The 16,716-nt window shown below is 39.5% G+C and overlaps 3 protein-coding genes and 1 long non-coding RNA gene across 4 annotated transcripts in view; 1 reads left to right on the top strand and 3 right to left on the bottom strand.

The window, feature by feature from the left end:
- Positions 1–339, bottom strand: part of ttc3 (tetratricopeptide repeat domain 3) — a 29,615-nt gene extending 29,276 nt beyond the window's left edge. Inside the window, exon 1 of the mRNA XM_074611766.1 lies at positions 187–339. The gene's annotated coding sequence lies outside the window, so the exon portion shown is untranslated. The remainder of the gene's footprint in view (positions 1–186) is intronic.
- A 1,286-nt stretch (positions 340–1,625) lies between these two features.
- The window catches only part of LOC141753273 (uncharacterized), a 54,873-nt gene continuing 39,782 nt past the window's right edge, over positions 1,626–16,716 (bottom strand). Inside the window, exon 2 of the long non-coding RNA XR_012590422.1 lies at positions 1,626–2,134. This is a non-coding gene — a long non-coding RNA (uncharacterized LOC141753273). The remainder of the gene's footprint in view (positions 2,135–16,716) is intronic.
- On the bottom strand, positions 1,873–16,544 carry LOC141753265 (uncharacterized). The gene is made up of 4 exons (XM_074611751.1): positions 16,535–16,544; positions 5,437–5,711; positions 4,103–4,402; positions 1,873–3,182 (listed from the first exon to the last, which is right to left on the bottom strand). Exons 2-4 carry the CDS (start codon positions 5,569–5,571, stop codon positions 2,595–2,597), a joined length of 1,023 nt encoding a protein of 340 aa, XP_074467852.1. The 5' UTR covers positions 5,572–5,711; positions 16,535–16,544; the 3' UTR covers positions 1,873–2,594.
- On the top strand, positions 7,726–16,510 carry rabgef1 (RAB guanine nucleotide exchange factor (GEF) 1). The gene is made up of 9 exons (XM_074611744.1): positions 7,726–7,889; positions 9,228–9,423; positions 9,561–9,772; positions 11,146–11,312; positions 12,098–12,179; positions 12,297–12,429; positions 12,705–12,796; positions 13,259–13,515; positions 13,821–16,510. The coding sequence occupies exons 2-9, from the start codon at positions 9,242–9,244 to the stop codon at positions 14,232–14,234; spliced, it is 1,539 nt and encodes a 512-aa protein (XP_074467845.1). The 5' UTR covers positions 7,726–7,889; positions 9,228–9,241; the 3' UTR covers positions 14,235–16,510.

Raw genomic sequence — 16,716 nt, 5'->3', positions numbered from 1 at the left:
GTAAGCCGTGTAAATGATGTTATGTTCAGTAGTTTAAGTCTCTTTCAGGATGCCTGAGTGGTGATGTTGATGTTAGCATTGTTAGCTTGTAGGCTAACCTACGTAGCATCGTTAAACTCTCTCCGTGTCTCACTAACGGCATAAACAACAACATCAACACGGTATTAGTGCTGGAACAACACCGACCTGGAGCTGGAGGAGGGGTAGACGCCTAGCAGAGCTGCTCCGGACTCGTCTTGTTCATATTAGAGTGCGGAAGTTAGAAGAGTTCACGCAGATCACGTAGATCAGATCAGATCACGCAGCCGCGTGTCATCCAGGCTCTTCTTCTACGGTACTAACAAGCTTCCGGTTGGCTTCAAGCACTGAGGAGGGAATGTCGCCCCCAGCGGCCAGTCAGGTACTGCATCATTACCCCTCCTGCTGTTTCAAACTTCATTATATCATAAATATGGATGTCTTTCACCTAATTGCCCTTAAATTACATGGATGGTTCACTTATATGGTCTTTGCAAAAAAAAAAAATAACCACTACTTTCTAAATTACAGCACCTGTGGTGCAATGTGTCACACTGTCATTAAAAAAAATAATTATATTATAATATTTATAATATTCTGACTAAACTTTGACATATTCCAATCTGTGATAATCCATCAACATATGTTCCTCCAATTTTAAGTATAGTCCAAATAATTCATAATTTCTGCATTTTTTCCTAAAAAATTAGGTTTAATTTCATTTAAATTAGGTTTATTGATCATGAATTCCCCCCAAAAAGTGTAAAACTTGTGGTAATGAGTTGGAATGACTTTAATATATATATAATTACTTATAATTAGCAAATAATTTATAATTTTTGTAAACCTGTACCATATGCTTTGCTATGATGCAGTATTATACTACTAATATACCCAGTAGTATACCAAGTATCTAAAATTGGCTCCACATTGAGTACAAGTACAATATTAAAATGCTCTAATGTGTACGTGTTAGTGATAAAAACTGAATAATATAATATTCTATAATAATATAAAACTGTGAAAGGAGCAATTCTGCATAATGAGTACTTTTACTGTACATTTTGCTGATAATACTATGTACTTTTACTTGAGTAACATTTTGAATTCAATACTTTTACTTAAAACAGAGAATTTTAGTGGTATTTCTACTTTTACTTAAGTAAAGGATCGGAGTAATTCTTCCACCACTGATTTTATGCTACTTCTACTCAACCAATGAAGTTACCGATTGCCGTGTCAGTTCAGAATTTATACAAAACATATGAGAAATTAAATACAGTCTATTTTTGTTTTATTTTTAAACATTAAAATTTAAAGTGGATAAAACCTTCACAAGTTAAAACATTAAAATGTTGCTTACTCTGTAATGGTCTATATTCGGCATAACGAGTACTTTTGCTAAAGATATCACTGTACTTTTACTCATGTAACATCTTAAATGCAGGCCTTTTAGTTGTAATGAAGTATTTTTACACCGTAGTATTTCTACCTGAGTACTTCTAATGTAAAGACTTTATGGGGATTCATAACTGATAATAAATCTACTGCATTAACATATGACTGTTACACCTTTCTACCACTAGAAGGTAATGTTGGCAACCAGATAATTAAACCCAACGCCTTCAAACTATTCTTTATTCAGGTGTTCACATGGTAAACATAATCAAGTATTTAAATAAAATGGTATTAGACTTTGTAAGATGTTATTCTGCATGGTTTCTTTCTATAACACAGAATTTTACATTACACGTATACTTCAGTTTTTATTCGCCCCAATATGTTTATAGTCATTTCCTTATGTTATAACATCACATAAAGAGTCCAGAAATACATCACACACACACACACACATCTAGACAGGTGTTTATTTCACTACCTTGTCTATTTGCGTCTGTAGATTTCTCCTAAATTCACCAAAAGTTAGCGTTAGATAATGCCTCATTTGCATATTTAAAATGCATGATGGTACGACGGAGTATTAGGGCCACATTGAGGGAAAAAAAATAAATCTGAGATTTCGAAAATAAAGTCATAATATTATAAAGTAGTAATTTTATGTGCTATTTTCCTTTTTTTCCCATAAAGTTATGATTTTATTCTCGTAATATTACGACTTTTTTTCTCGTAAAGTTATGACTTTATTCTCATAATATAATTACTTTTTTCTCGTAAAGTTATGACTTTTTTTTCTCGTAAAGTTATGACTTTATTGTGTAAATCTCAGATGTTTTTTCCCTCAATGTGGCCCTAATACTCCGTAGTACATTGTCTCTTTGACCCTCACTGCATTAGACTTATATACTATATACTTAGACTATAAACTGTGTTACCTTCATCACAATGATCACATGTTTTGCGGCTCCAGACAGATTTTTGTCTGTTTGTTTTTGCCTAAAATGTCTCTTTTGATAGTAAAGGTTGCTGACCCCTGGTCTATACGCTTGCCACACAGGAGAAATTGCAATCTGCAACCTCACCACTAGATGCCACCAGATCCTACACACTGCACCTTTAAGTAGAAATGGTTTAACATATCTTTCAGAAATTAAAGCAGCACAGTGTTTGTTCTCGGTTCATTTGTGTCTCCTCATCTTGAAGTCATTCCTCTGCCTGAGGAGGCTCTGGAAGACTTTCTCCGGGTACTGGAAGAAGTTTCTGTTGCGCTCCAGGTCCTGAGCGTTAATAATACGAGTCACCAACGCTTGTTGAATAGCCGGAGACTCACAGGGGTGATGCTGCACGTTGTGACTCACGTTCCTCAGCAGCTCGATGACTAACAGACCCTGAACGTCCTCGTTTCCAGTCGTGCTGTTGAGTGTCTTTAAGTTCACTTCAGAGGTTTCATCACTTCTGTTTGACACATTGAGTCCAAAGTCTGTTTCACAACTTCTGCTAATGTCAGCAGTTGGTTTTGGTGTGGTAGTCTCATTATCAGTTGAGATACCAACAAGGCTATCATTAAACGTGTGATTACTTGAGCAGGTCCTGTTGGTTCTGCCTGGTCCAGCTGCTGTCCTGGTTCTGGGTTTCCGGGGTGCTGGAGTCTCCTGGATGTTTCTGTGCAGATAGACCGTGTAGCCCTGAACCAGGCGACTCAACGCCGACTTATAGGACAGACGCAGCGACTCGGCTGATCCTGGAGGAACAGAGTGCAGACGAACCTGTTGGAATGAGAGTAAAAAAGTGCTTTCACATCAGATGCCAACAATGCAGTGTAGTGGTATTGTGTGTACTAGACCAGATTTTGCTTCCATTACAGGCCTGTAATTAATACTTGCCTTGTGCAAACCTTACACCTGCAATAACAGATTCTTATTTCGACATCCAGCATTTTCTTCAAAAATATCATTTTATGCCGATTAAAGGTCCCATATTAGAAAAAGTGTTATTTAAATTTTTTTTTTATTATAAAGCAGGCTTAAGTCCTATATAAATACTGTGAAAGTTTCGAAACACTCAATCCACAGGGAAACACACACAACCCGTATTCAGAAACTGTGCGTTTGATACAAGCCGTTAGGATTTCTGTCCATTTGTGATGTCACAAATCTCCAATCTATACACCATGTTACACATTTTTAAATGTAAACATTCTAAATGTGTCCCAGTTTATTTCCTGTTGCAGTGGATGTGAATGACATCAGCCGACAGGAAGTACACATGGACCCAAACTGTTGCCTAGCAACGCAATTCCGTTGCAATTCCGTCAAAATGCGCGAAAACGGAGCGTTTCAGACAGAGGGTGAATACAGGTATATTCAGGCAGACAGTATGAGGAAAATAAAGTTTTTTTAAACATTACAGCATGTAAACATGTTCTAGTAGAAACATAAAATACAAGTATGAACCTGAAAATGAGCACGATGTGGGACCTTTAAGGGAAACCATATTATAAAATCAAATAATAAAATTTCATTTAGCTTTAAAGGTCCCATATCGTGCTCATTTTCAGGTCCATACATTTAAATATCCTTTTCCTTAAAATATCAAAACAGTTGTTAATGATTAAGCGTTGCAATGTTGGATAAGTTATTATTGCACATTACTTTTGTACTTTGTGTCTTTTTGTGTCTGTGCTGACCTGGTGAATCCTCATGTGCAGATGAACCGCAGCTCCCACCAACCACTGCTGCATGGACGCCGAACTCATCCTCTTCTTCGTGGTCATCCTCTCGTAGTGGTCGATCAGCTCGAGCTTCAGCCAGTTGTCGTAGCGCTCCGTGGCCTCGGCCATCTTCTCCCGGTCGTTGGCGACGCTGGGGACCAGGCGGAGGTAGTTGTGGACGATCCAGCCGATCCTGGAAGACCTGCCGATGCCAAAGATCTCCTTATCGGATCTCTGAGCTGATGGGTCTCCCTCTGTGGATCCCTGAGCTCGGACCTGAGTGAGATAATTTCAGCTCTGAGACATTTCATTGACCTCACTATATAAAATGACCTGTGGTGACCTCTAGGATAATCACAGCCTCATGAAACTTTACAGCCACAAACTAGAGACCTAGAGCATTCAGAGGCTGGATGGATCAAACTAGAGACCTAGAGCATTCAGAGGATGGATGGATCAGACTAGAGACCTAGAGCATTCAGAGGCTGGATGGATCAAACTAGAGACCTAGAGCATTCAGAGGATGGATGGATCAGACTACAGACCTAGAGCATTCAGAGGATGGATGGATCAAACTAGAGACCTAGAGCATTCAGAGGCTGGATGGATCAAACTAGAGACCTAGAGCATTCAGAGGATGGATGGATCAGACTAGAGACCTAGAGCATTCAGAGGCTGGATGGATCAAACTAGAGACCTAGAGCATTCAGAGGCTGGATGGATCAAACTAGAGACCTAGAGCATTCAGAGGATGGATGGATCAGACTAGAGACCTAGAGCATTCAGAGGATGGATGGATCAGACTAGAGACCTAGAGCATTCAGAGGATGGATGGATCAAACTAGAGACCTAGAGCATTCAGAGGATGGATGGATCAGACTACAGACCTAGAGCATTCAGAGGATGGATGGATCAAACTAGAGACCTAGAGCATTCAGAGGCTGGATGAATCAAACTAGAGACCTAGAGCATTCAGAGGATGGATGGATCAGACTAGAGACCTAGAGCATTCAAAGGATGGATGGCTTTCCTAGCTAGATTGACAATAAGGGGGTTTCTGAGCAGTTTAGTGCTCGCCATCCAATCGCCGAAATCTCAAAATGTCAAAAGTTTTTGATCCCAAATCACAGCATGTCTTCTTTTATGGTGTTCCTCAAGGTCTTGGTGTCTTAATGTGGTATTTTGGAGGGATTATTGATCATTTTGATCAATTCTCCAGTGGTAAATAATGGTTAAATTTAGCACCAAATCTGTGTAACAAATGGTATCAACCCAGATTTTGCTGCAAACAGTAGACAAAACAAACCTACTTGTTGTGCAACCTGGTCAAACAGCAGTGACAGAGCCAGAGCGACGACCCCGACTCCTCCACAGGTGACCCTGCTGCTGTTTCCCAGCTCTGCAGTCAGGTTGAGGCCGAACGCCGCTCGCCGCTCGCCCCTCATGCTCCGCTGTAAGAAGACGTACTGATGCTGCAGAGCGGCCAAGGAGTCCAGCGACAGGAAGGTGGTGAGGACGGGATCCAGGGAGATGTCAGGGATGACGCTGGCGTCTCGAGCCACGGAGAAGAGCTCCTGGACGGTGGCTGGAGACGGCAGACACAGGATAGAGCGACCCGTCAGGATCATGGTTGTATCGGTGTGTCTAACCAGCTCGTTATCTGTGTTTCTGACCCTCTGTGTGTTTATTTACCCCGGTCAGAGAGACGTTATCGTTCAGCAGGAACTGTCCAACTAAGCTCTCATCAACATAAACACAAAAAACTGCAGTCAGATTGAACAAGGTTTATACCAGGGGTCAGCGACCTTTACTATCAAAAAAGACATTTTAGGCAAAAAAATAAATAACTTTACGAGAAAAAAAGTCGTAATATTACGAGAATAAAGTCATGACTTTATGAGAAAAAAAAAGTTGTAATATTACGAGAATAAATCAGAAGTTTACAAGAAAAAAAGTCTTAATATTGCGAGAATAAAGTCATAACTTTACGAGTAAAAAAGTCACAATATTACGAGAATAAAGTCATAACTTTACGAGTAAAAAAGTCACAATATTACGAGAATAAAGTCATAACTTTACGAGTAAAAAAGTCGTAATATTACGAGAATAAAGTCATAACTTTACGAGAAAAAAGAAAATAACACGTAAAATTACTACTTTATATTATGACTTCATTCTCAAACTCTCAGATTTATTATTTTCCCTCAATGTGGCCCTAATACTCCGTCGTACCGTCGTACCATAGACCTACAACAATGATCAATAAAAATGAAAATGTAAATTAAAAACAGTTATTCATTTCCATGTTTATAAATCCACAGGGAGCCACTGGAGAGGAGCTGAAGAGACGCAGGCTGCTGACCCCTGGGTTAGTACTTTAATATACATAAGGATCTGAATACTTCCTCAATACCGTTTCCTGTCTGTCACGTTTTCTTTGCCCTTCTCGGCCTGCCAGAGGCTGAAAGTACTGTATTTATTTAAAGAGTTTAAGCTCAGCAGCATTAAACAGTCCCATGAAGAATCAATATATATAAAGAATGTCAAGTATGTCAGAGTGTGACGGAGTTCAGCTTATAGGAAAACAGCAAACAACTGAAACCAGTGAAACAAACATCAGCTTGTAAGGTTCAGATTCAGTGTAGCCGATAAATAGAAGTGATACTGCAGCAGTTTGTAATCAGGTTCAGACGCAACCGGTGAACATTAACCTTAATGTCAATAAGCAGCAGTCAGCTCGCTGTGAGGGAGAGATTAGAAGAGTCAAAGAGATCGAGTTTGTTCACGGATTCTTAGAAATAACTTTGAAGACTCTAGATGTTTACAGACCGACTGTTATACAGTTTATTTAACTGTGAAGTGAAACTGCAGGAAGTGAGATAGTCACACTTTACCACAACATGTCGTCAACAACACTACACACAACACTTCTGCTTTTATACAAATTTACAAATGAGATAAAAACGTGTTCAGCGCTTCAGCAGCAGTGGAATATTAACTGAGCACATTTACAACCATTTTGAGGTTCTTGTACTTTACTTAAGTATTATTACCATTTAATGCTATTTTATACTTCTACTCCATTTTGGAGGTGAAGATCTTAATAAAAAGTCATAACTTTACGAGAAAAAAAGTCGGAATATTACGAGATTAAAGTCAAAACTTTACGAAAAAAAGTCGTAATATTATTAGAATAAAGTCATAACTTTACGATAAAAAAAGTCGTAATTTTACGAGAATAAAGTCATAAGTTTATGAGAAAAAAAAGTCGTAATATGAGAATAAAGTCATAACTTTACAAGAAAAAAAGTCATATTATTACGAGAATAAAGTCATAACTTTAAGAGAAAAAAATCGTAGTATTACGAAAATAAATCAGAAGTTTACGAGAAAAAAGTTGTAAAATTAGGAGAACAAAGTTTCAACTTAACGAGAAAAAAAGTCTGAATATTATGAGTTTATTTGAGTAAATACATTCCACCTCAGTCAAATGCATTAAGTGCATTAATAACGTTAATAAACTTGATTAAAGATCATCTATCAGGATTTAATGAAACCATAACAGTTAAAAATGTCTAGTTCACTCTGCGCATGCGCGATGCAACGTGACGACATGTACTATCCTTCAAAACTAGTCCTCTAATGCGGAAGTAAAGTGACGTCATGGTCCTCACCCTGCAGAAGTCCTCTCTCTGCAGCAGCAGCAGATCAGAGGAGTGTTCTTCAGTGTTTCTGCTCCTGATCCGTCTAAACGTCATTACAGGTGAGTACAGCAGCTCTGCAGGTACATTACATGATGTATTACACATTAGTGATGAGTTATTATGACATATTATCTGAGCTAATGTCTCTGTTCTGTGTGCTAGATAGAGTTAAATACTGCAGCATGTTCAAGCTAACTGAGAATATAATGGAGTAACAACACAAAGATCTGCAGCTGCTCTGCAGCTCCTACTGCTGATAGTACACTGCAGTACTCGGATACTTTACTGGAGTACAAGTAGAAATACCATGAGTACTCACTCTGCAGAATGGCTCCTTTCATAATGTTATAATATTGTATTACTCTGTTTTTATCACTAATAAATACATATAAGAGTATAGCATAACATAACATATGTTTACTATAAGTGTTAAATAAAGTAAAAGATCAGCATACTTCCTCTACCACTGGAGAAATGTAACTAAGTACATTTACTAAGTACTCTGCTTAAGTCCAATTTTGAGGTATTTGTACTTTACTTGAGTATTTACATTTTAAGCTACTTTACTTCTACTCCACTACATTTAGGAAGACAATATTGTACTTTTTACAGCAACTACATTTATTTGACAATAGTATATATATAATATATATATATTATATATATAATATATATATATTATATATAATATATATAATATATATATATTATATATAATATATATATATATTAGTTACAGGTTACTTTTCAGATTACTAATGCAAAATATAAATAAACTAATAAATGATGATGTATTATTATAGATTAAACTACCCAGCAGTATATACAATGAGTTCCATCTTTACAAGTTAAAGTCCTGCATTGAAAATCTAACTTGATTAAAAATATGTAAATTATCAGGAAAAAATACTCAAAATTATTAAAAGTAAAAATACTCTTTATGCAGAAATGTATGTGTATTATTACTTAGTTTTGAATGCAGGACTTTTACTTGTAACAGAGTATTTTTATACTGCAGTATTACTACTTTTACTTCAGTAAAAGATCAAAGTACTTCTTCCACCACCGGTTTTACTACCTTAAAGCTGCGATAACTAATTTTTCTGGCCACAACATGAACATATCATCTTTTACATTGTTAGCAAACCTTTAAATACCAGCTAATAAAGTTGTTATTACTAACATGCTTGCAAGTTTAATTTCTAGCAGACGTGTTCACTTGGAGTTGTGTGTCTAGTATCCTATTGACGTGATACAGGAAGGCTTTTTTAGTCTAAAGTGTGAGATTTGTGCATATAAAATGTAATAATATGAACATACAGTCTGTAGAGACGTGTACAGCAGAGCGTACAGATACGCTGATGATAAACCAGATGATGATTTTTTCCATCCATCAGGTTAGTTCAGCATCATGAGTCAGCGGCCGGAGCGGCGGGGCGGGATACACGTGGACCAATCGGACCTGCTGTGCAAAAAGGGATGCGGTTTCTACGGCAACACGGCGTGGCAGGGCCTGTGCTCCAAGTGCTGGAGGGAGGAGTACCAGCGGGTTCGGCAGAAACAGATCCAGGACGACTGGGCCTTGGCTGAAAAGTAAGTTCTGCTGCATCAACAACAACCTTCACTGAACTGAAACACTTCCAGTTGCAGTATCTCACAGTTTTCCTCCGTAATCTGCCGCTGATTGCTGATTGTTGGTGTTTGCTTTGTTAAAATGTCCTCGGCTCCAGGTTGCAGCGGGAGGAGGAGGCAGCGTACGCCAGCAGTCACGGATCGCAGACGCAGTCTCACGCCCAATCCACAGCACCACAACCACACCCGGCTCACGCCTCTCTGGGACCTTTCTCCAAGTTTGAGGAGAAGAAGACCAACGAGAAGACGAGGAAAGTGACCACCGTGAAGAAGTTCTTCAGCCCGTCGTCACGCACCGCTCCCAAGAAAGGTACATTTACATTTAGAGCTACTCGGCACACCCACGTACCAGTCTGTCGCACTTTCTGACCGGTTTGTTAACATCTCTTCGCTCTGATACCGATTTAAGATAAGATGAGATAAACCTTTATTGATACCCGGCAGTCAGGACCCAAAGAACTTGATCACAGGTACAAGCGGCTGAAATGGGTTTCCTCAGGAGGGTGGCTGGCGTCTCCCTTAGAGATAGGGTGAGAAGCTCAGTCATCCGTGAGGGACTCGGAGTAGAGCTGCTGCTCCTTTGCGTTGAAAGGAGCCAGCTGAGGTGCTTCGGCGCCTCCCTAGAGAGGTGTTCCAGGCACGACCAGCTGGGAGGAGACCACGGGGAAGACCCAGGACTAGGTGGAGAGATTATATTTCCACACTGGCCTGGGAACGCCTCAGGATCCCCCAGTCAGAGCTGGTTAATGTGGCCCGGGAAAGGGAAGTTTGGGGTCCCCTGCTGGAGCTGTTGCCCCCGTGACCCGATCCCGGATAAGCGGTTGAAGATGAGTGAGTGATGAGTGAGTGATACCCAGCGGGGAAAGTCAGTGGTTGCAGCAGCACAAGGACAGAAATACAGATAAATGGAGAAAGTATGCAGATGTTACACCTCCTCAGGAGGCTTCATTACTTCAGGGTGAGCCAGAATATTCTTGAAATGGTGAACAAGAATCTGTTGGAAAGCTTTTAACACTTGGTACGGACGATGACAAATGGAAAGGGAAACTGTCAAGAGTGGTTAACAGATGAAACTAAGCAGCAGGCGAGTACTGAATACCAAAAAAGAAAGCCGTTGACATAACAAGTGACCCGTCTACGTCCCTCAGGAAGACGCTTTAGACGCCACGAATGTCCCAAGCGCCGTTAAATTATTAAATACATAGTTAATCCCGGCACTAAATTTGCACATTTTGTCTCATGTTTGCGTAATTTGCACATTGTACATTTGTAAAAGGCCGACTGAACTGTATTTGATTGCATATGAGTGAACTCAGCAGTATTATTTGCAGTGTTATATATAAGTGGCTGCTGTATTTATACCGTCCTTCTTAGAGAAGGAGCTTCATTGAGCTGTGAGTGTGACTACAAACGGAGTTTACTCCACCATGGAGTGGGAGGGTGGAGGGCCGGATTGGAATTGGGCCAAAGACTCCCAATTACGAGACAACGAGTGGTGTAGTGTGAACTTATCCTCTAAATCTCACTATTAAACATGTTCTATCTTGTTTGTTGACTCTGTACACAAACAGAAATGTTAATTTGTGGCTTTGCTGGCGTTTCGTACTGGAACTATTTCCTGTAAAAGACAGCTTGTTGTCACACATTTTACTTTTTCTAAATGTGGTTCTTCTTCCTCGTCAGAAACCCAGGAGGGAAAGACGCCCAGTCCGTCCATCAGCCGCCACGCCAGCTTCGATACGGACCAGGTGTCCAAGGACTTTGTGGACTTCTTGAAAAGCCTCCAGAAACCCGGCCGGGAGATCCACAAGCAGTGCCGAGCCTTCATCGTGACCATGTCCAGCAAGAAGGTCTGATTTCACATCGAGTGGCAGAATAATAATAATAATAATAATAATAATAATTAAAGCTGCGAGCAGCGATGAACGGGCCCTCGCACCTTCCTGCGTGTCGGGGGGTACTGGCGAGACGCCGATCGACGCGGCCAGGCACATTGAAACCGGAACTCTGATTAGTGCAACGACGCCTCCCACAAGACTCTACGACAAACGGTTCATGAGAAACCGGAGCGAGGGGCTCAATTTTTCCAACTTTCTAGGGGGCGCTAGCGAGCCATTTTGCAACACCCGAGCCCGAGACCCTTAAAATATAACATTTTTCTCCGCGTCTGATAAGTGTACCAAGTTTAACAACTTTTTGAGCATGTTAAGGTCCTCAACAAGGAGATTCATTTGACAGAAAAATAATAATTCCTACAGTTTCATTAGGGCCTTCGCTGGCCCGACGTTGTCGGTGCTCGGGCCCTAATAATAATAATATATAATAATAATAATAATAATAATAATATATAATAATAATAATAATAATAATAATATATAATAATAATAATAATGATAATAATAATAATAATGTATAATAATAATAATAATAATGATAATAATAATAATAATATATAAAAATAATAATAATAATAATAATGTATAATAATAATAATAATGTATAATAATAATAATGATAATAATAATAATAATATATAAAAATAATAATAATAATAATAATGTATAATAATAATAATGTATAATAATAATAGTCTTTATAACAATAAATGAGCTTCTAACTCTCTCCCTCTCATCAGGACCTGAGTGCTGACGAGCTGTCGGAGTGCGTTCAGGATTTCTACCAGAACTTGGCCGACCGTTTGTTGGGTCACTTTAAAGGTCTGTTTCTCAGATTATCTCAGTAAACATTCAACATATTATTAATAATACCAGAGTATGAATCCGCCACTGGATGGCAGCACCAGCAGGATCTGATCTGACCTCTTTGTTCACCAGGATCCTCGGAGTCTGTGGAGCAGGTGATGGACCAAGTGGAAAAATACATCATGACTCGTCTGTATAAGAGCGTCTTCTGTCCAGAGACCACTGATGATGAGAAGAAGGACCTGGCCACACAGAACAGGATAAGGTGGGCAGTGATGCTTATATAATAATAATAATAATAATACAAGCACACAGAAGTTAGTCGTGCCACAGAGCTCGATTAGGTCCAGTCAGATGTCTGTTTGATTACGCAACAGCCATTTTTAGCAGCGTTGTCCTTGTTTTTCTTACGTGTGAATGCACAGTGGCAGCTGCTGACTACACCAGGGAGTTACTGCAAAAATAATTGTGTATCATATCCCCAAAAAATACTAAAGCTTTAGTTGTTACTGCATCGGTTGGTTCTGTGTTGTGTTGCAGGGCGTTACACTGGGTGACCATCGAGATGCTGTGTGTGTCGTTCGACGAAGAAATCCCCGAAGTCTCTGAGAATGTGGTCAAAGCGATAACAGGTCAGAGTGAGACCTCTGTCTTGTGCACCTCTGTATTTGTGTAACTAGGCGCCGGCTGAGCACTAGAGCTGCAACGCTTAGTCGACTAAAACAGAAAATAATCACCAACTATTTAGATTATTAAGTAGTTATTTGGGCAAAAAAGGCAGAAAATGCAGTTTTCAGCCTCTCAAATATGTAGATTTTATTTATTAAACTGAATATCTTTGGGTTTTGGACTGTTTAAAGACATCACACTGGACTTTGAGAAACTGGGATGGACATTTTTATGATTTTCTGCCATTTATTTGACCTAACGTTTTAATCGATTAGTCTCGAAAATAATTATTAGGAATAATATTAATAATAAATATAAAGAAAATTAAATAAATTTAATAAAAATAAAATATTTGCGGTTTAAAAATAAAAGAAGTGACTGATGATACGTGTGTCCTTCTGACCCCTGACTTTTGTCCTTTCCAGATGTCATCGAGATGGACTCGAAGCGGGTTCCTCGGGACAAACTGGGGTGCATCACGCGCTGCAGTAAACACATCTTCAGCGCCATCAGGATCACCAAGAACGAGCCGGCGTCGGCCGACGACTTCCTCCCCGCGCTCATTTACATCGTGCTCAAAGCGAACCCTCCGCGACTGCAGTCCAACATCCAGTACATCACCCGCTTCTGTAACCCCAGCAGGCTGATGACCGGAGAGGACGGATACTACTTCACCAACCTGGTCCGTTGGTTTTCTTTATTCTATCTTCTCCTACTTTAATCCTTTAATCAGCAAGACACACCAAGCCGACATCAGAGAACTAGCGGCGATGAAGGCCGACTGTTGTGTCGCCTCAAGTCGCCTTTTTCTTGGCCGACAAGTTTCATTTTAATACACTCAGTAGCTCTGCTGCTGGGCGCTGACGTTGCAATAGAACGAACAATTGACTTTCACGTCTTGGCGATATACGTTCTTTGTAAGAACGTAGGTTGTAAACTCGCTGTCAGAGTCTCAGTCGCCGTGTCTCCTGTGTTTCTGTGTTTCAGTGCTGTGCGGCGGCGTTCATCGAGAAGCTAGACGCTCAGTCTCTCAACCTTTCCCCAGAGGAGTTTGAGCGCTACATGTCGGGCCAAGCCTCGCCGCGATGCAACAACTCCGACGGCGACTGGACCAACGCCGACCCGCCGCCTCCCCCGACCAACCCGGTCCTAGCTCAGCTCAATCACAACCTGGAGGCGCTGTCGGGCCTCAGCGACCGGCAGGACACGCTGATGGAGGCGGCTCGCAGCCTGCAGGCCGACCTCCTCTCCTGGCCCGACAGCGTGCAGCGGGAGGTGCACGGCATCGTGGAGAAATACCCGCTGGAGGTTGCTCCTCGCAACGTCTCCGCTATCGATGCCAACAACTTGGACAATGACAACCTGCCGCCGCCGCTCACGCCGCAGGTGTTCGCTGGGTAGCGGAGTCTACGACGGGAGGAGGAACATTTCACATACAGCAGCAGCGGTACTCCTGCTTTCAAACGCTAAGCTTCTCCTGCACCTTTAACGCCCGGTCACACCCGCATTTATCGCAGCACTTCTGCAGCTTTCATATCAATTTCAACTTGAACTTTGAGATGCAAATTCACGCCGTTGATCAACGGCCAGCAGTCTGAACGATGACGACCTTCGAGGGAATAGAGAGAGACGGAGAGTCCAAAACAGAGGACGCTAATGGAGCTTCTTAGTTGTTTTACTCAAGTACTGAACTTAAGTACAATTTAGAGGTACTTGAATATTTTCATTTCTACTTTATACTTCTACTCCACTACATTTACCCGACAGCTTTACTTACCCAGCAGATTGAGATTAATAATACAGAATATAATCACAATAAATGACATTTATTTATATGAACATGATTAACAGACGGACTAATATTGCAGATATGCAAAATGATAAGCTGAAATCTCCCACGATAAGCAAAATAAATGGCAGAGAATCCCGACCAGACTTCCTTAAAGATCCCCCCGGAGGGAGTAAACGTCACTGAGAGAAACTCCGAGAGATCATGTGACTGACCAGCACAAACATGGCAGCTTGTTAGCCGCTACAAAGACGCACACATTAAACGTTGTCTCTTCCTGGTGTGACCGGGTCGTTCTGGTTATCTGTAATCTAAAGTAACGCCCTCAGCTGCTCGTTCATCACATCCACTGATCGTCACGGTTTCTAGTTTGAAACCAGTTTCTGGTTGGTCTGATCCGAGCAGAGAAAAAACAACAGCGAGTTCAAACCTGTGTTTATTAGTGATGTGTTTGTTTTTCTGTTTGAGGCCAGTTGGACTTCTTCTTTTTGGGATTTAGCTTTTGAGCTTTTTCCTTTTTTTTTCCTTGTCTCCCTTTTTTCTTCTCGTTTACTTTTTCTATTTTTTCTTTTTCTCTATTTTTTCCCCTTTTCTACTTTTTTCCCCTTTTTCTATTTTTTTTTCCTTTTTTCTATTTTTTTTCTAATTTTTTCTATTTGTTTCCCTTTTTTTTACTTTATTCCCTTTTTTCTATTTTCCCCCTTTTTCTTCTTTTTTTTCCCTTTTACATTTTTTTTTCCTTTTTCCCATTTTTTTCTATTTCTTCCTTTTTCTACTTTTTTCTATTTTTCCCCCTTTTTCTTCTTTTTTCCCTTTTTCTACTTCTTCCTTTTTTCTTATTTTTTTCCTTTTTTTTAATTTGTTTTTTTATTTTCTCCAATATAATTTTGTTGGACTCTTGTCGTTAATATCACAACATAATCCTCGCTGTGTTTAATATTTTATTATTACATATCTCGTCGTCAAAGAGGCTCTTCGGTTTTTATTTTTATAAACACACATTATGTTTTAACATTCATGTTACTGTGTTTTTAGAAGTGACTGTGTTTCCTGCAGATTCAACCTCTATAATGAACCGGTGTTAGGATGATAAACGCATGTTACATGAAAGAGAAACTCTGAATAACGTGTTTTAAATGCTGATTTATTCTGTGACGTACTGTATAATAATACTGGGTGTTGAAACGTGCTGCTGTTGTCTGATTAGCTGTTGAAACTCTGCTACTGGGTTTGTTTTCCTGTTGATTCATTGACTTGAGGATCTTTTTAGTGTTTTAATTCAGTGACTAGCATTGAATTAAAAGCACATTAAAGCCTGATTTATTACTGTAAATTACCATATTTACTCATCAGGCATGTGTGGTTCAACTTATCCAGACTAACGTGATGTTAAATCCTTCTTTAATGTCAGTTTTTTAATTGAAGATGAAGTTATCTGAAAGACCAGTGTGCTCTTATTTTGAAATAAAGACATAAGATTTATTGACAAGAATAATATAGAACGTATTCTGAACAGTGAAATTAAAAGCAAAATCTCCCATAAAGCAGATTTATGAACTTTAACGTAATAATTTAAGCCACATTTCATGTTTAAGATGACAATAACATTTCATCTATTTAAGTGTTTTATGACAAATCTATTTCAAATTGTTGTAATTAAATGCATTTCTGAATGTTTTCTGATATTATTTGGCTGGAAACAGGTTTAAAGAAACGGTGCTAAACTAAACTGTAAATCCTCAAATGGGCCACATTAAACAAAAGGTTAAAGGTTAAAGGTTAAAGGTCAGTGACTGCACCGATGCTGGATGATGATAACTGTTGGATATTATATAAATTATGTTAACTGCTTTGTTTTTCATTTGAGTGAAATAAAGAAGAAATGAAACATGATTATTGTTTCTTTACTGACCGTTGGGAGGAGGAGGGTTCATCAGCAGGTAGATCCATGATGCTCTTCTTCAGATCCTTTACATCCTTTACTGAAGTAAAAGTACAGTAAAAATACTCTGTTATAAGTTAAAGTCCTGCATTGAAAACGTTACTTAAAGGACAAACATAGCTACAGGGGTTAGCATGCATGCACATATACAA

Source organism: Sebastes fasciatus, chromosome 16, assembly GCF_043250625.1.
Source record: "Sebastes fasciatus isolate fSebFas1 chromosome 16, fSebFas1.pri, whole genome shotgun sequence".
Classification (NCBI taxonomy): Eukaryota; Metazoa; Chordata; class Actinopteri; order Perciformes; family Sebastidae; genus Sebastes; species Sebastes fasciatus.
Note: the sequence above shows the minus strand (reverse complement) of the source record. Positions and strands in the feature narration are given on the sequence as shown.

Coding starts and splice junctions, on each gene's coding strand:
- LOC141753265 (XM_074611751.1), bottom strand. CDS start 5,571: ATGAGGGGCGAGCGGCGAGCGGCGTTCGGCCTCAACCTGACTGCAGAG. Junction 4,403..5,436: donor TTGACCAGGTTGCACAACAA/GTAGGTTTGTTT, acceptor TATCTCACTCAG/GTCCGAGCTCAGGGATCCAC. Junction 3,183..4,102: donor TGCACATGAGGATTCACCAG/GTCAGCACAGAC, acceptor TCATTCCAACAG/GTTCGTCTGCACTCTGTTCC.
- rabgef1 (XM_074611744.1), top strand. CDS start 9,242: ATGAGTCAGCGGCCGGAGCGGCGGGGCGGGATACACGTGGACCAATCG. Junction 12,180..12,296: donor TTTGTTGGGTCACTTTAAAG/GTCTGTTTCTCA, acceptor TTTGTTCACCAG/GATCCTCGGAGTCTGTGGAG. Junction 13,516..13,820: donor GATACTACTTCACCAACCTG/GTCCGTTGGTTT, acceptor TCTGTGTTTCAG/TGCTGTGCGGCGGCGTTCAT.